Raw genomic sequence first — 19,271 nt, forward strand, 5'->3', positions numbered from 1 at the left:
TTCCCACCTCCACTTCTGCACAGGAAGTTCTTGTGTCTAGTAAGCAATATTTTCTCCAAAACATTAGCACAATAATGAGCTGTCTTCTACCAAAATAACATTGGCTTGATGCTAATTGAATATGGGTCTTAGTTTTCAAGATTTTTGTGGGTAGTCTTTCCACAAAAGTTTAGTTTGGAATATGGGATGTCCTAAAACCTCAGGAGCCCAGAGAATCAGAGAGAGTGTTTGCATCTGGCATCTTCACTAGCTGAAAAAGTAAAATAAGTACAATAGCTTAAGATTAAATACTTCTACTCACGCTATTTACAAGCAAGCAAAACAACGGGCAAAGCAGTAATGACAAAATTGTGTTCCAAATTGTGTGAATTATTTGACCTGTCTTATATGATACACTGTTGCTCTAGGGTGAGCCTGGCAATGTTGGTGCTGCTGGTGGTCCTGGTCCTGCTGGCCCTGGTGGAATCCCAGGAGAAAGAGGTGTTGCTGGTGTTCCAGGAGGCAAGGGTGAAAAGGTAAGGCGGACCATCTAACCTGCTTTGTTATGGCAGGACAGGTTTGGGAGATGCTTGAATTTCAATAACTTAAAAAAACCTGAGCCTTTTATTTACTGTGAAACTGTATTACATGATTACATGATTACATGATGACTCATAAGTAGTCAGTAAGTAGAGGTTTTGTTGGTCTAACAGACTGACAGTCTTTTCTAAGGTTGTATTTTGATCTTTGCTCAGCATTTGGAATTGGTTTAAGTGGCAGTTAGTGCTTCACAGGATTGGTTAATAATAAGCTTATCTTTACCAAAGAAATACTAAAGCTGTCTTTGAGTACAGGCTTTATAGTCAGAATGGGCCTACTGATCACACAGGACTGACTTTGACTAATCCTTGACTGCTCTAAGTGCAGTGACTATGATATAAGCAAATCAGTTACATAAATTTTGTGATTATATTAGTTGTCTATAAAATCAGAAAACATTTTAGCCAATGTAAGCCCTTATATAAAGCTGTGAAGTCTGGTTGCAAGTCCTGTGCTACCTCTGCTTTATCTATATAATTATCTATAAAATTAATTTTTATCTTGTTATGTACGTCTCATTCCATATTCCCTTCTGTTCATTATTCAAACTTTAAACTGAGATTTCTAGAACCACTTTATTTGCTTTGACTAAAAAAAATCCATAGTGATTTAGCATAAATGGAGTTGTAAGGAAATTAAGATGAAAATTGCTTGCAACTTTTTATAAAACACTATGTACTGGCATGCAGATTAATGCAGAGGGGTAGGATGTATTAAAAAAAAAAGATAGAACAGAGTGCTGGTCCAATTTCTTGACACTATTGGTGGCCTGGATATAACTTTTTGTTGTAGAAAATATATGGCATTTTATGTGACTGCTCATATGACGTCATTGTTTTTAACAGTTCTTTTCCTGCTCCAAATAGAAAGCATAACATGAATACCCAAAAGAATTTTTACATATGTTTATTTCTTGACTAAAAGAAAAGGGATTTTGAGTGGGGTTTTACATTCGTCATTTGGAATATACATCAACTTGGTTTTGAATTTTTAATTCCATTCAAAAACCTTGTCACCTGCAGAAAACTAAATAGATTTTCCATGAAAGAGGCTCATAATTCTGAAAAGAATGCCAATCCCCTTCATCTGCAAATTCTCGCTTTGCAAGTTAGTATATATTCAGCAATAAGAATGAAATAATAATCAAAGTCCATTCCCCAAACAAACTAGCATAATAAGGATCTCATATGATATGCAAGTAATGCAAGGATACTCAGCAAACAGTTCAACTTCTTTCATACAAACTATTGTGTTCATTACCAACATAATGCTTTTTTGCCCCTATGTGTATTCTAGGGTCCCCCAGGTCTGAGAGGTGATACTGGTGCAACAGGAAGAGATGGTGCTCGTGTAAGTGTCTTTTGGTTCTACTTGAGTTTACCTTGCTATACCTCAGAATTTAAGTGACTATAAGGGATGTTCAGGACTTACATTTCCCATTCTATTGCATTTCCTTTTATATCTGCCTACTTTTGATGCAAATCAATATGATTTTGTGGCCCTTGTCCAGGGATGTTTGAATTTGAGGGGAGAGAGGGAAAAAAAATGATAACTTCTCATGCACGCAAGCAGAGAAATTGCATCAGCAGAGAACCATGTATTTCATAGACAGTTGTTCAGTGTGACATTATCCCATTTAACTTTATGGGCTCAGCCCAGACAACTAATTCTAAAGGCAGCCTGCAAAGCCACACAAAATTATCATTAATTTGAGGTTTTGGCTGCCTGTTCTAGAATCATACTTTGGAAAGAAAATAACAGAATAGATTTTGTTTTATAAAATCATGTGTCCTATATATTGAAAACAGCTGGAAGACAGTCACACACCTGTCTCCATGAGGAAAGAGAATAAATATTAAAAGTAGTCACTCCTGCTTACATTTTGTTAGAAATGGTGTCCTGTCTCTTGACCTGTAGGGTCTCCCTGGCGCTGTTGGTGCTCCTGGCCCTGCTGGTGGTGCTGGTGATCGGGTAAGTCTACTCTTTGAATGAAAAAGTGTCTTGTTTGTTTATGCATGCATGAATATTTAAGATGAGGAGTTCCATAAAAAACCGTGCCATCCTTCCAGTGTGCACGAGTTCTGCAAGTTTTTCAGGTTTTGGAGGCAAGTGTTATTAGGACTGTAGAACTTTTCAGTGAAGTCTTCTATAGCACCCCAATCCTTCTCCTAAGAGGGCAGGGAAGGGATGCACATCTACGTGGCAATAGGTTATATGGGGAGAATATTCTGATTTAGGCTTTATCTGAATTCTTCCCAGCTGAGGCTAATCTCCACAATCCTCCCCACACTGTGAGAAGAGCTTTTGATATGGTGATGAACAACCACACATTAGCTCAGAACAATTCTTTATCCTGTCCAAGTATTGTTAAAAATTATTAATACAGGGCTGGTCAAAACAGAAGCATTTTCTGTAACACTCTTTCCATTGGAGACATAGGGTGACTCACTATATATGTCTGTACCACAAGATCACCCCTCTTCTGACTGCAGTGAGGCTTTCCCCCACAGTGTCATAATGTTTTCTGCCATCTGTTTTAGGGTGAAGCAGGTCCTGCTGGTCCCGCTGGTCCTGCTGGTGCCCGTGGTATCCCTGTAAGTAGCAATTCCTACAACTGTTCATGTGTCAAAGACATGATGTTCAGAAAAATGCCTTTTTAAAGCCCATTCCAACCAGTCCTCTCTTCTTTGTCCTTTCTTTAGGGTGAACGCGGTGAGCCTGGTCCCGTAGGTCCTAACGGATTTGCTGGACCTCCTGTGAGTATTGTTTGCATTTTCCTCTTAGTGATGCCATGCCATTCCTCTCTTTCCTTTGCATGCTTTTCCAACTCGTTGTTCTGTGTGTTTTTCTGCCCATAGGGTGCAGCTGGTCAGCCTGGTGCTAAAGGCGAGCGTGGGCCTAAAGGACCTAAGGGTGAAACTGGACCAACGGGTGCTATTGGCCCAGTTGGTGCTTCTGGACCACCAGTAAGTGAACTGTGTCTTTGTCAAATGCATGGTTCTTAACTATGCTATGCAAGCAATACGCTAACCTGAAGGCCTTGAATTTTGAAAAGGTAATTTAAAAAAAAGAAAAAAAAAAACTTGAAACTAGGCTGTGAGGAAAGTCACCACACTGATTTTCACACATTATATAAACTTTGTCAGTCTATTTATGTGGGCTCAGATCGTGAGTCTGGAACTGAAATGAAGAGAAAAAAAAAATTCAGCTTGCCCCGAAGATCAGCAAAATCAGTCTATCTTGGACCATTCAGGGGGTGATTGTAGGTAAGTTCTGAGCTGAGGATGATGGTATCTTCCTCTCAAAGACAGGTTCTTCTGTCGCAGTCTGACTTTCAGACCCAGTCATCCAGAAGCATATGTGCAAATTTGTCTGTGCACCCACTTGCACACAGGCTTTTCAAGTGCTAACACCTTTATAGGCCAAAGGTATATACTGCTTCACATGCATGCAGCCCATTATTGGGGAACTGGTTGAAATGATGCAGAAAGTTTGGCCCATGTATTTCAAATACTGTAAAGTGTTGCAAGATAACATGGCTTGGGGTTTTTATTGTATGCTTCTAATAAAGAAATACCAGGCCCTTGCACTACGTGGCTGTATTAGTCATACAGTGCAAAGGTCTTGCTGTTCTTTGCCTTACTACGTTTTTCACATTTTGACTTCCAGATTTGTTTAGATGCACATAACATTTGCAAGGCAAATTAATTTGAATCATAAATGCCTTATAGAACAATTCTCAGTCCTTACGATACTGATTTAAAATGTCTGTAAGAATTTACTACCCTAGTATCAGGACAGGAATTGTGTTTTGGGACCTAGTCCTCCTCCTGTTAAAGTAAAAAGCAAGATCACCCTTAACTTTCATGAGAGTGAGACTGAGCCCTTATTGTAAATAGGGAACATTAACAGTGTTTGCCTGATTCACCTGTCTTCTTCAATCATTCATATATAGGGTCCTGCTGGTGCTGCTGGTCCTGCTGGCCCTCGTGGTGATGCTGGTCCTCCTGTAAGTCTTCAGGCTTTTGGCACTGACACTGTTGCTTTTCATGAAGTCATTGTTTCCTTTAAACCAAATCTTCCTTTTCACTTTTATTTTTAGGGCATGACTGGTTTCCCTGGTGCTGCTGGAAGAGTTGGTCCTCCTGGCCCTGCTGTAAGTAACTAGTGAAGAAGTTCTAATGGGAGACAAGTCAGAAGTTGCATTGGTTAGGGATAATCCTCATTTTTGTTACATGGACACAAATCCTAACTGCACTGGAATAATCTCAGAACCTTATAGGACTGGATGAGATAAGAAAACGTCTCTTAACTGTGTAAAATCCCAGAGTGGGAGTTATGCATTTAGGTTGGTTTGTGGTTTGTTTGGGTTTTTTACAGTCCATCAAGTATCCCTCTGCCTCTTGAGGAGCATAACCATTTGTAAAAATCTGTTCATTTTGCTTTTTAACTACATAGCTATTGATTTGGAGTGGAATAAGAAGGTCATGTCCTATTTGAAAAAGAATGTTAAGGTTGCCTTCTATCCACACTTTCTAAAGTATCTGCAGTTTCAGCCCCTGTCTCAAGTAGGGCAACCTCTCATTGCGTTTAAGAATGTGAATCCCTGCTCCTTTATTTTTTAGCCAAAAATTCTCATTTCAAATTGTTGTATGTAGTTTTGTTTTCAAAGGCGTTTCCAAACTTTACCAGAAGGCACTTCTTTTCTTAAATACCATGCATCTAAATATATTGTAAATCCCAGTATCCAAAGCAAATAACCCTGTTGAATTGGAAGGTTTTTTTCTCATAGATTTTATAGTTGCAGTTAATGTCTCTAGAGCCAAATCAATATTTTCCTGCCAAATTTTTGCCACTTTCGCCTGCACTGAGTACTAAAAAAATTAAATCTCTCAGTTCAGTAATTCTACCGATTCCAGCTACCAACTACTAGCAAAAGCAACAGAAGTTGCTGCTTCAGAATAGCTGATAACCTGGTTATTGCAAAGCGCAATTTTTGTACATGGACATAAAATGAAACTTTCCTCTGTTCTCCCCCGTTAATGGGTCTGTATTGTAATGATATCATATTCATACTCAATCCTAGGGTATCACGGGTCCCCCTGGTCCTCCTGGCCCAGCTGGCAAAGATGGTGCTAGAGGTCCACGTGGCGATGTTGGTCCAGTTGGCCGTACTGGTGAACAAGGTATTGCTGGCCCACCCGGTTTTGCTGGTGAGAAAGGTCCATCTGGAGAGGCTGGTGCTGCTGTAAGTTCTTGAGTATCATACCTCATTAGAAACGTTTCTCTTCATGTAAATGTTATGGCTTCTAAGATACTTTTGGTATTTGTGAAGGGCTTTTCTCTTTTATCCACAAATTTATCAAAGCTTTTAAGTAAGATCTCCACTGAGGCTCACGAAAGTGTTTTTAGATATGTTTGACAAACATGCCATGAGAAGCGAACCTGGCCTCTGGGTCACGTTTTTCTCTCTTTTTTTCCTTGTGGTGAGTAGCATGTTTCTCTGCAAGTAGCCCAAGTGAAAGCAACAAGGCTAACTGCAGAAGAAATTGCTATTTAGTCTGAGAAATGGAAGCAGGATCTCCTGCTCTGAAATTGAGCATCATGGATGGAAAAAGGAGGAACACATGAACACCAATTTAGAACAATCTCAACTCATTTCTGAATAAGAAACTCTAATTTGGGGAGATCACAAGGTTAGAGTTGTCTGACCCAAGGGTGGCTTAGAATTATGCAAATAAATAAATTCATTTTGAGTGTCTTCAAGCTTGCACATCCAGAATTACTGGAGTTTTTAAAGTCAGACGCATTTCGGTCTTATGGAAGTATGCACTTGTATGAATTACCACTCTGTTGTTTCACCATAAAAATGTGTAGAAGTTTATTCTGTGAGCTGCAGAAGCTGCAGCTAAGAATGGAATCTTAAGTGACATTGTCAGACACATATGTTAAAATTTTGAAAGTGACAATTGAAAATCTCCTTTCATATCTAGTATAAAGCAATACACTTTTTGATTTGTATGTTCTAGCTTAATTTCAATTATGAAAAACATAATTGAACTGGTGTGCCTGACTCTAAGTTAGGATAATATTTTAGGGTAATCTGTCAGAATGATTACTTATGCCAAGTTTAGTGCAACATATTCTCAAATTTCAAGGAAATGGAAAAGTCACTTAACTAAACAACCGTTACCTATCAAATGGTCAGTAGAGAGCTCTAAGTTGTTTGGAAATGTCAGATACCACCTAGAGATCTTCTAAGGCTGTCCCAGGATCAGCCTCAGATGATCAGTCTCTTCACTACAGAATGCCCTCACATAGTCATCTTCTCTGTACTGAATACCCAATTTTCATGCATCACCCACTGTTATTGAATGGGAAGGGGAAAAGCATGTGTATAGTGTTGTTCAGAAACAGCATTTTCACTAGAAAATAATTGTGAGGGGAGTATAACTGGCATTATGTTCTTACAGACATTTAGCTTTGGTGTTTAAAGTCTTATGGCCTGGGTACAACTTCTTCCATGCAAGTACTAGCACTGACACGCACTTAGATCCTTGAAAAGCAGTTGGTACTTTTCTAGAGCAAAACAAATGAGAAATGTGGAGGGCTATAAAAACTAATTTTTCTCTGTTAATATAATCTCTTCATGTCATAGGGTCCTCCTGGTAGCCCAGGTCCTCAGGGTATTCTTGGTGCTCCTGGTATCCTTGGTCTGCCTGGCTCTCGGGGAGAACGCGGTCTTCCGGGCATCTCTGGAGCACCAGTGAGTATATGACTAGTTAATTGCTTTAAACAGATGGGTGTGAAGAAAAAAGTTGAGGTCTCCTCTTAGGGGAAACCAGGGAGAAGGAGACGTAGATTCTGCTGTTTCCATTGCTGCTGCAAACAGAGGATATGGACCTAACAGACTTAGAGCAGTGGAAGAAATTATTGCTTGCTGCAGACAAACAAGACTTGTGTCTGCAGGTGAGCATATTTTTGAATGGCATCAGAGGTTTCTGATAGAAGTAGAAAATTTAGAAAGAAGATAATATTTGATATAGTTAGATATGTTTCTTGTGTCATGGATCTGTTTTACTTTCAAAATCAATTGCAGAGAAATATTTCTCTTAGATATAGGCCAAAAGTTCTGTAAGACTGTTTTTTTGTTGTATTATAATGTCACATTTTGTTACTGCTGTTCCTGTATTAGGGTGAACCTGGTCCCCTGGGTGTTTCTGGTCCTCCTGGTGCTCGTGGTCCTTCTGGTCCTGTGGGTTCTCCTGGTCCAAATGGTGCTCCTGGTGAAGCTGGTCGTGATGTAAGCTATGTCTTATTTCCTCTTCAGGATTGCTTTTCTTTTATTCTGAGCCAAAGACGAATACACAGAAAAGACAGATGCCACTGGAGGTTGTTCTGCTAGAAAACTTGTACCTTCCAGTGTCTTCAGGGAAAATTATAGCGGGATTCTAAAAGACATGGATTCCTGCCCCCAACTAGGCGACAAATTCTTCAAGGCATAGGTCATGTCTGAAATACATCCTGGAGTCACTATCAGAATCTTTTCACTTTTTACTTAATTGCCAAGAAAGATAGAGCAGGCAAAAAAGATTACTTCATTGCCGGAGCTGGGAAAAGTAGTACATCCCAGAGGACAAGGTTTTGGCTATAGAGAAGAGTATATCAGGAAAGCTTGTTATCGGCAAATTTTCCTAAGCATCATGTTAGCTGCAATATACATATCTTTCAGGGAAGTGTAGAAATTGCAGTCACTTTTACTTGAGGGATCTAGTGATTCGTGGTATTAAAGACAAAGTGTTTCTTAAGGCCCACTCAGAAGGCATATGAAGCACATTACACAAAATGTCGGAATTCAGTTATTGGACTTGTGCAACACTCAGCACTATTTTGGAGTCCTAACAAAACAGATACGCTTTAACGTTGTGGCTGAGCTACATAATGTTTCCCAATGTGCACTCCCTCACCATAAAAAGTAAAGTATGTTTGTAGGCTAAAAACACAATAGAACCACCTCTGGCCTGTGTGGCAGGTACCCAGATCAGAGTGGGTTAAGACGCAATGGAGGACCTGTGCAGAAGGGGGAATATGGGAACATTGGAGTGGAACAAATTGCTCCCTCTAACACCCTGCCTTATGGGTGATTACTTGGAGGACAAGGCCCTGCTCTCCATTCTTCATAGAGCAGCAAATAAACTTATCCATCCAATTTAACCATTCAAGTTAAAAGTTCACCTTGAAGGAGGGCATCCATACGTGGCTAAACATGACTTACGCTATAAGAACAGTTAAAGTAAAGTATTAACACATTATCTCGTTTCCTGTAAGGATAACTATATAAAGTTTTCTCTGAGCCTTATCAGGGAAGCTTATTTGATAACCTGAAGCACTGTTAATACAGGACTCCTGCGAGTCCTGAGACTCACAGGATTTCAAAGAGATCAGAGAATAGTAATTTTATTTTACGAGTATTGAATAGAAATAAACTTTCTGTTCTGTGGGAATTTTCTGAAGGAAAGGTTTGCTAGTGTACACAGTGAAACAGTTGAAGTGAAATTAACATTCAAAAAGGAGGCCATTTAAGTTTGTGAAGTACCACAACAAAGTAATTTAGCTATGACTACTCTAAAGTCCCTTCCTCAACGCTGGCATTTTTAATCTAAAAAGTAGGTCTCAGTTTTACAAGAGTGGAAGCTAGATGACGACCACTACTGTCCTGAGCTTTTCGTTTAGAGAAATACGCAAAACTCAACCTTCTACAATGAACTTGTGAAACCTAAAATATTTGGAGACCATCTTATTTTTCTGAGAACATTTAAGATTTAAGAGTGGCAACTATAAGGAAGAATTTGTTATCTTGAGTATTTATGCTATCCCATCTCAATATCTTCTCACTCTTATTGGGAGCAATTAGACTAACACACAGGTCTGTGTAAGATGAAGGTTGACAGAATTTAATGCTTTTTCATGGTATTTTAACAGGGCAACCCTGGAAACGATGGTCCTCCAGGCCGTGATGGTGCTCCTGGTTTCAAGGTAACTTGTTCTTTTATTTCACAATCATGGAAGAAATATTCCACTATGTGTAAGTCAGCAGTAACACAGTCTCTCCCTTTGCATTACTTTGTTCCCAGGGTGAGCGTGGTGCTCCTGGTAGCCCTGGTCCCAGTGGTGCTCTGGGTGCTCCTGGTCCTCATGGCCAAGTTGGTCCTTCTGGAAAGCCTGGAAACCGTGGTGATGCTGTAAGTTGATGACACCTTAATTTTTTTGGTTAACACAGGACTAACATTTGTCTATCACATATATATACACTATACACCAAACCCCTGCAATATGTGGATAATTACTTTGTTTTCTATAGAGATGCGTTGAGCATGGAACCGTTATTGGGTTATATACAGCAGTGACCTGCATTTTCTATTACTTTTTCAGGGTCCTGTTGGCGCTGTCGGTCCTGCTGGTGCTTTTGGTCCAAGAGGTCTTGCTGTAAGTTTGATTTCTAAATACATTACCACATTGATGCAAGAAGACAAAACATGCCTTATGAATAAGGACTTCTGACTGTGTGCAAGATATGGGCCCAAAAAGTAGTGCTTAAGGAGCTGTAAATATTTATAGACCTAGAATCTTGATTGGCATTCTGTCTTATGGGACGGATCCTGAAGCTTTTGGGATTGACACTTTTCCTGGGTGTGTTAACAGGATGTACATGTATATATATATAAAAAATATATATATATCTCAGGGACAACCTATGGCATAATGCAGAATGCTTATGCTTAATTCTTGCTTTGACAGTAGTATGTACTTGAAGCCTTTTATTTTATTCCTCTGACACCTATATCCCTTCCTAGGGCCCACAAGGTCCACGTGGTGAAAAAGGTGAACCTGGTGACAAGGGGCCGAGAGGTCTGCCTGGCTTGAAGGGACACAATGGATTGCAGGGTCTTCCTGGTCTTGCTGTAAGTAAATGATTTTCAGTATTTTGAATGTAAAGAGGAAAAAAAGGAAATAAGCTGACTCTAGTGTGGAATTATGTATGCACAACCCAGCAAGTTGATACGACTTACTCCACTCTGCATCAGCTTTCAAAGGCCATCAGATTTTTTTTAACACTCTTCACATAAAATGTGAAATAAATTAATAAAATAAAATTTTGATATTGCCATTGATGGTTGGCTTCAGAACTGCAAGTACCATTAGTTGCCCCAAAACTCCACTGCATTTGGCTAGCACAGAATTCAAAAAGCTCTGCCTTTGATTAAATATTATGTCTTATTCTGGCCAGAAATTGTAAAGCCTTTGTATCACAGAGAAGCGGAAGTATTTTGTAGATTTTCTTCACTTTAAATTCTGGTATCCCTCTTCGGAATTCTGACCCTTATTTTAAACCCTTCTCTGAAAATCTTAAGAAACAATACAGAGACTTTTATAGATTATCCCCTCAAATAGATCTTTACACTCTCTCCTCCCTCCCCAAAAAAGGCATTTTATACCCCAACTCCACTAATAAATGCCATTAGCCCTAGAGTCCCATTCTCTGATCCCAAATACACATGCTGGCTATAGCACCCTCTTGAATCATGCTGATACAAATGTGTGCCGCTGCATTTTCCGGATGACTATGCATGTGTCTTTCCCAATAGGGCCAACATGGTGATCAAGGTCCTCCTGGTAACACCGGCCCTGCTGGCCCAAGGGTATGTGAATTTAAGAGTATATTCAAATAACTCTCCTGTTCCTTTTGTGCAATATGTACATCTACACTCCCATTTATATAAATCTCTATTTGTAGTATTCTTTACTGTCATTAAACTGTTTGAGTTTCCTTTTAGGGTCCACCTGGTCCTTCTGGTCCTCCTGGTAAAGATGGTCGCAATGGTCTCCCTGGACCTATTGGCCCTGCTGGTGTGCGTGGCTCTCATGGTAGCCAAGGCCCTGCTGTGAGTATAACTTATTTTTTGTTGATTTAACACATTTGTGTCACAGTTACAAGAAATCACTTCCAAAGCCTAGCAGCTTAGGGAAAGATATGGTTTTATTTATTTAATAATAAAAAAAAGACTTCAAAATGTCTGGTTTTATTTAACATTTTCCTCACAGGCCTAAACCTGAAGTCCAGACAGCAAATACCCAAAGAAGATGTGGTAGTCCTACACTGTGCATCTTTTACTGCTTAAGCCCATAGTAGTCACCGCAGGGCAGGTGCATATATGCTGCCTTTAGATTAGAGCTGAGGGTTCTAGGAGTTAAGTAGGACTACGCATGTGTGGAAGCATTTAATTGTGAGAACCATACATCTAATAGAATGCTTCTTGTCTTTTGCCTTTGAAAAATGTTAGGGTCCTCCTGGTCCTCCTGGTCCCCCTGGTCCCCCTGGTCCCAATGGCGGTGGATACGAAGTTGGCTATGATGCAGAATACTACCGGGCTGATCAGCCTTCTCTCAGACCCAAGGATTATGAAGTTGATGCCACTCTGAAGACATTGAACAACCAAATTGAGACCCTGCTGACCCCAGAAGGCTCCAAAAAGAACCCAGCTCGCACCTGCCGTGACCTAAGACTTAGCCACCCAGAATGGAGCAGCGGTATGTTAGTGCCAGATATTTGCCCTTCCTTCTCAGGGAGTACTTCCAGCTCACTTGCTTTCTTTGATGAACGGTATCCTTGGACACCCAGTGAAAATACTAAATGACCAATGAAGAAGTTCTCTCTGCCTCCGCTGAAAATAGATACAAGGACATTCTGAAAAGCTCTATAGCTATTGTTGCACAATTATTGCAGTAATTTTTCAAAATGATACAAAAACATTTAACCCTGGCTTTCAAATACAGCTTCTTATACATTAACAATATAAAATATGTATTCATCCCAGTTACCACCTTAATATTGTACCTAGTTGTGATATTAATGACCTCTCTCTCTTAGTTTCTATATCATACAAGTGAATATAAACTGAATGCAAATGTTATGCTGAGTGAACTATCGTTCTCATTTCTTTCCTCAATGGCAGGCTTCTACTGGATTGATCCTAACCAAGGCTGCTCTGCAGATGCCATTAGAGCATACTGTGACTTTGCCACTGGTGAGACTTGCATCCATGCCAACCCTGACAATATTCCCATCAAGAACTGGTACATCAACAAGAATCCCAAGGATAAAAAGCATGTATGGTTTGGTGAAACTATCAATGGTGGCACCCAGGTAAGCAATGTATGGGAGGATGATTGTTTCCTACAGTGCTGTCTGAAGAAATCCCAATTCACTGACTCTCAGCAAGCAAACACATAAATTAAACTCTCTTGGAGAAGAAATATGAAAAAGGCAGCTACCTTTTATCTCAAGGGAACAGAGCTCCATTTCTAGTTTGGATCACAATTTGCTAAAAGAATTTCTCAGTATCATTCTAATTTTTCTTGGTGTCTGAAAATGATCCATTCAGCATGATTAATGACTATTGCTAGGGGAAGCCTGGACTGGAATACAGTACATTTGTATAAAGACAGGCCAGAAAATTTTTGAAAAAGTAAAAAAAAGGTCTTCACTTATTCTTTTAACTGGGATTTTTTACATATGACACTGTTCCTAGAAAGATATTTATATTACACATCACATCCTCAGTGTATGCCACTGTAGCATTCAGAATTGTCAGTGTAAGTAAAACCAAGAAATACATCTACTTGCACATTAGCCACTGTACCAGCCAACTGCAAATAAAATACTTTTTGTACAGCGAAGGAGATCTAATTACATAATTCTTAAATGAAATTGAGTTGATCTTACAATGAAATTGCGGTGTCCAAGATCTTTAATATAAGAATATAAGATTGATCACACTGGGTCAGAACAAGGGTCCAGGGTAGTCTAGGGGTCCTGTTTCTTACAGTGGCTAAAAGTAGATGCTTTGAAAGAATAGAATAATGAAGCAAACATTTGTAATATCCACAGGCACTATTCTATTAGACTGAAGAAAAAAATTAAGGGTTTTCTTGAGACAGGCGTTGTTTCTTTGTATCTATGGAAACAACAGATTTCCTTGAACTTGTCTGATCTCGTCTTTGTATCCACATAAACTGTTAACACCCTATCTTGGAGCAGAGTTCTACAAGTTAACTACATCCACTCACGTCTGGTGTCCAACCTACCTCCTACTAGTTTTATTTGATACTTTTTAGTTGCAACAGACAAATGACTATGGCAGACCTATGTGATTTCTTTTTAATGTTCCTAGAGCAAATATCACATACTTCCATTACAAACATCCACCTTTCCCCAGCAACACAACTGACTGGGTTCCTTTCTGTTTTTCAGTTTGAATACAATGATGATGGAGTGACCTCAAAGGATATGGCCACCCAACTTGCGTTCATGCGTCTGCTGGCCAACCATGCCTCCCAGAACATCACCTACCACTGCAAGAACAGCATTGCCTACATGGATGAGGAAACTGGCAACCTTAAAAAGGCTGTTATACTGCAGGGATCTAACGATGTTGAACTACGAGCTGAAGGCAACAGCAGATTCACTTTCAGTGTTCTCGAGGATGGCTGCTCTGTAAGTAACGCAGAAACCATGGGCACCATGATTGCCTGTGCTTAAGCACGTGATTAGGGACAGAGTTGTGCTTTGATTCAGAATTAGATTATCAGTCAGACCAGCAAAATTTTATGCAGCGAAGATAAATAGCTTACAAAACCAACTATGCCAGATTTTTAACAAGTGGGAAGGACTGGAGTAAAAAACAAAGCCTACCTTGTACTGTGCAGTGTGGCAAGAAAGGAAAAGCTTTTCAGAGGGACCAGACCCAAATTCTGTCTAAGCTGAAGACTGACGAGAAAATCATGTGCAAGCTGTAGGAGGGGCAGGATCTTTAAGTCCTGAAAAACTCAGAGAGGGTTCTCTGAGGGTTTAACATCAGTGTGAATAATATGGTAGTTTATGTACAGTATCCCTCATATGATTTCAGAAGATTAAAGTAAATATTTTCTCTGTATTAGAGATCTAAATAGTTGGATGTGGGTGTCTGATTTGCAAACAATGGCAGCAAAATTAATATTAAATTCTTTCCAAAATTATCTATTCAAGTGAAAAAATTCTCAATACTGTGAACAATGCATTAACAATTGTAACAAATCTTCTCTTGCAGAGAAAGAACAATCAATGGGGCAAAACAATCATTGAATACAGAACAAATAAGCCATCTCGCTTGCCCATCCTTGACATTGCACCTTTGGATATTGGCGGCGCTGACCAAGAATTCGGTTTGGACATTGGCCCAGTCTGTTTCAAATGAATGAACTAAAATTAACTTAAAGCCTCTCCCAAATTATTCTCTTGTCATTTCTTTTTATAATGAAAGCTGACTCCTTCCATTTCTTCTGTTCATCTACTTGCTTAAACTCTGGGCGAAAGAGAAGGAGAAGAATTGATTGGAGCATTGTGCAATGAAATTTAATACAGCCCCAAAAGGACTTGGAAGTCTTTCAAGATTTAACACCTTGCTTTGGGAAATGTCAACCTTTGTAAAGAAAAAAAAAAACCAAAATAAAAAATCATGAAAGTTTGCACCACTTGTGGCCTTTGAATATCTTCCACAGAGGAAGTTTAAAACCACGACTTCCAAAGGTTTAAACTACCTCATATACTAAATCAAGTGTGATCAACATCTTTTGTAGGTACTTCTCCATATGATCTGAGGTACTTTCAGTTCCACTCAAAATATAGTGGTGCTAATTGCATTATTACAGAGTATCTTTCCAATACTTGAACTTTGATGGTGCTAGTAGCATTTGAAATATCACTTCTCTGTTTCTTTGAAGTCTGTCTCGAAACTTAGAATGTCCTGTCTCACCCGCAGCTTAAGCATGTGGATCATTCTTCCTCATCTTTGTCCTCTTCCTCCAAAATCAGGTGCTCCTGCTCTCAAATCTCATTTCCAACTTCCTACAATGGGTAAAAAAAAAAAAATCATCATTTCTCAAAAACAGAAAGAAAATGTATTTTGTATATGTGAGATGTTTAAATAAATTGTGAAAAAATGAAATAAAGCATGTCCAGTGTTCCAAAAGAAACTATTTAATGAGTTCAGTTACTTGCTTAGGTATATTGGCAGATATTCATACCCAGAATTTACAATACGTTTGCATTACTGCAACTATCTTAGCCCATTGCTGTAAAACATTTGCCTTGAGCAGTCAAAGTCTGCCTACAATTGCCTTATGGGTGTGATTGTCTACTCAACTCTTCATTTCAACACCGCCTTTTGAAAAGTCCACAAGAAACTCAGTAACTCCATGCTCGTAGTATGAGAAGCTCAAAAGCAGAAATAATTCCTTCCTTTTTGCCAAATGCTAAGCAGGATTAATGGCCAAAAGAAGGAAAATGAGGCTTCTGTCTTACACTTGAAGACAGAAAGCTCCTTGGAGTTGAGAGCGCTGTGCTGCCTGATGCCGTGCTGTAATCAGCAGAACTGCGCTGTGTGCTTTTGAATTGATGTGCAGAAGTCCATGCATCGAATCTCTAAATTTAGTTCTCTTGTCAGGAAGATCAGGGATTGTTAGGCCCATATAGTTAATTCAGTTCTGTATGAGACACAGAACTATCTGCTGTTGCTAACCTTAAAAAATTTACTATCATAAAAAACACCATGAGAAGCAAAGATTGTTCTTATCTGAGGTCTTTCAAGAGACTCCTATCATACAGTGCTTTTCTGAAAACCCTAAATGAACTGCAATTCCAACAGATGTGATTTTGGAAATGGGAACGCTCTTGAGAGAACACACAGAACACCATGAGGACAACAGCAAAAGCAGGTAAGGGGAGAGGTCAGACAGGCTTAGTCAGCAAGAACCCTCAAAAGGAAGCATGAAGAAAATATCCAGAAAGAGTTCCCTGTAACCTGAAGAAAGCACCGCTCCACATGTTAGTGGCTGAGAGTCTGAAGGCAGCTCTGAACAGTGCAGGGAGGAATAAGTGCTAAAAACTGTTTCTAAAGAAAGTTTTTCATTCTTGCTTGCAATGAATTGATTAAGGAAAAAAACGGAAAATATCAAAATATGGCCCTAAATGCAGCTGCTATGTGCCCACAGCTGTGTGCTGAATTAGCAGAAGGGGAATTGACATGACAAAATATAACCCATTTTTTCCTAAGTGACTAAAACATACTGTAGGTGAACATCTGCATTTATTCATTGGACCATGATGATTCTTACAGTGTATTTCAATCATTGTCTTAGTATTTAAAAATATAATTTTTGTTGTTGTTGTAAGAAGAAAATGATCAAATGTTTTAAAATGGTAAAAGTTTATTTTCTCATGTAGATTATCTACATGCCAGGAAGTTCCTACAAGGACTGAAAGATAAAATTACATCCCTCAGTCTATGTAACCCACTAGGACATAGGCAAAGGTTATTGCCAGGGCTAGGAGGCAGGCTGTTGCTGCCTGGGAAGGAGAAAAACCCCACAGATAAAATAACGCTTGAGGTTTAGACAGGAAACTACAAGCAGCAAATGCTATCTCTTTTGTCATCTTCTGATTTCTCCTTTGCTTTCTGTGATCTATTCCACGGCATGACCTGCTAGGCAGAGAACACGTCCTTTCTACCAGCCCATCGGTAACATCCAAATTGTTCTGTTTTCACAACTTCAGCACAAAAGTGGACTAATTTAGGAATTCAACCAAAAAAAATACATAGTACCTACCTCATAACTTCTAGCATCATTAGCACTGAGCAGATACTCAGGCTGGCCTGCAGATGTTGAGCTCATCAGAACTTACCGCCCAATCAAGCATTTTGCTATGCACAATATTGAAGAAATTGTCTTTCTTCTCAAGGACCATAGCTGAAATGCAACTAGACCATTTGCATAAATTAGCTAAAACAGTAGGGTTAAAATTGGTTAAGGTTTGCTTTTGGAACAAGAAAGAAACCTGGAAGGAGAGGAAAATAGGAAAATAGAGAAAGATAAAGTTTGCAGGAAGCCCTGGCTGTACTGCATAGGAACAGAATTGCTGGAGAAGCTGTGTAAGGCTGGGTAGAGATGCTCACTGTGCAGTTACAGATGATCCCAGGATGCAGATAAATGGGAACCAAACCGTCCTGGTTTCAGCTGGGATAGAGTTAATTGTCTTCCTAATAGCTGGTACAGTGCTGTGGTTTGGATTTAGTATGAGAATAATGTTAACACACAGGTGTTATAGTTGTTGCTAAGTAGTGCTTATACTGGGTAGTATACCCAGGTACCTGGGTACCCAGTACCTGGGTATACCCAGGTAGTGCTTCCTGGGTGCACAAGAAGCTGGGAGGGGCCACGGCCAGGACAGCTGATCCCAACTGGCCAAAGGGACATTCCATACCATATGACATCATGCTCAGTATATAAACAGGGGGGAGTTGGCTGGGGGCAGCGATCACTGCTTGGGGCTGTGCTGGGCACCAGGTGATGAGTAGTTGCATTCCTTGTTTTTCCTGGGTTTTGTTCCTCTCTCTCTCTTTTTGTTGTTTTCCTTTTCACTACCACTACTACTACTACTACTATTATTATTATTATATTTTAAGTGTTAAACTGTCTTTATCTCAGCCCATGAGTTTTCTTACTTTTGCCCTTCCGATTCTCTCCCTCATCCCACCAGCGGGGAGTGAGCGAGTGGCTGTGTGGAGCTTAGTTGCCAGCTGGGGTTAAACCATGACACAAGCAAAATAGCACATGCCAAACTGTGATGAATTCAGTCTCCCCTTTCCTTGCTCCTCCTGAGCGTAACTTGCTCTCCTGGGCCCACTGTCAGGCTGATATATGCCGTTTCCCATTTCAGCAGGCTCAGCTGGCGGCATGGTGGGGCCCCTGTAGCATGTCCTTTTGCATGAACACGGCATAAGTAGGTGAAAAATAGAGGTGATGAGAAGACGGTAATTCATCCAAGGCAGAGTGAAAAGAAACTTCAAAACCTGGCAAGCTGTTGTAGACGGGACAGTTGTAACTGCGCAGGCTGCTTCACTGGGAAGAGAACCGTGAGCCACTGACAATTATCTTAAAGATCCATTTATCAGTTTAAAATATGAATACTGTGCCAAAGACTATGAACAGAAAAATTTCCTTTAATATAAGTAAGGGACAAAACAACATTAACAGATTAACAGATCTACATTTCCACCACACAGCTTTAAATTGCAGCTTTTGACATTACTTCTGATTAGTTTTGCTGTTGTGCTTAGTGGTTTCAGACAGGATCTCCTAGAAGCTGTTTTTCTACCACCCATTTGATGCAGTGTTTTACATTATTAGAATAATGTATACCAATTTCAAACAATGAGATAATAGCAAGTTCAAATAAAGAAATTCTTAGACATGCTGCCAGAAGTAATCTCTAATTCATCTAGCTTTACTTAGGCTTCATTCTGAGCTCATTAAAATGCCACTAATTTTCTGTAGTGCTCCCCCATAAATCTCAGATGCAAAACGAATGCAACCTCTGGTGCATAAACAAAAATCTTTCACAGAAATGACAGTATTTCCATATTCTTAGGCTGAGTACATTTGTCCTCTCCTGGAAAAACAGGTGGTTGAATACAGGTGTTACAGGAGCAAAATTTTCTCAACACGATTCCATGCTTAAGTATACTTTCCAACTACTCAGGAAATTATGGTTCTCATTAAGCCAAATGTAAGTATCAAAACAAATACAATATTTG

The 19,271-nt window shown here is 39.6% G+C and overlaps 1 protein-coding gene across 1 annotated transcript in view; it reads left to right on the top strand.

Annotated features, from left to right (window-relative positions):
- COL1A2 (collagen type I alpha 2 chain) overlaps positions 1-15,651 on the top strand; it is a 42,124-nt gene extending 26,473 nt beyond the window's left edge. The window contains exons 32-52 of the mRNA XM_075082853.1: positions 408-515; positions 1,876-1,929; positions 2,497-2,550; positions 3,120-3,173; positions 3,282-3,335; positions 3,438-3,545; positions 4,535-4,588; positions 4,682-4,735; positions 5,666-5,827; positions 7,238-7,345; positions 7,775-7,882; positions 9,562-9,615; positions 9,714-9,821; positions 10,012-10,065; positions 10,434-10,541; positions 11,226-11,279; positions 11,415-11,522; positions 11,922-12,168; positions 12,594-12,784; positions 13,892-14,134; positions 14,727-15,651. Coding sequence (XP_074938954.1) covers positions 408-515; positions 1,876-1,929; positions 2,497-2,550; positions 3,120-3,173; positions 3,282-3,335; positions 3,438-3,545; positions 4,535-4,588; positions 4,682-4,735; positions 5,666-5,827; positions 7,238-7,345; positions 7,775-7,882; positions 9,562-9,615; positions 9,714-9,821; positions 10,012-10,065; positions 10,434-10,541; positions 11,226-11,279; positions 11,415-11,522; positions 11,922-12,168; positions 12,594-12,784; positions 13,892-14,134; positions 14,727-14,873 — 2,232 coding nt within the window. The 3' untranslated portion in view covers positions 14,874-15,651. The remainder of the gene's footprint in view (positions 1-407; positions 516-1,875; positions 1,930-2,496; positions 2,551-3,119; positions 3,174-3,281; positions 3,336-3,437; positions 3,546-4,534; positions 4,589-4,681; positions 4,736-5,665; positions 5,828-7,237; positions 7,346-7,774; positions 7,883-9,561; positions 9,616-9,713; positions 9,822-10,011; positions 10,066-10,433; positions 10,542-11,225; positions 11,280-11,414; positions 11,523-11,921; positions 12,169-12,593; positions 12,785-13,891; positions 14,135-14,726) is intronic.
- Positions 15,652-19,271: the final 3,620 nt, after the last annotated feature.

Source organism: Phalacrocorax aristotelis, chromosome 2, assembly GCF_949628215.1.
Source record: "Phalacrocorax aristotelis chromosome 2, bGulAri2.1, whole genome shotgun sequence".
NCBI classification, from domain to species: domain Eukaryota; kingdom Metazoa; phylum Chordata; class Aves; order Suliformes; family Phalacrocoracidae; genus Phalacrocorax; species Phalacrocorax aristotelis.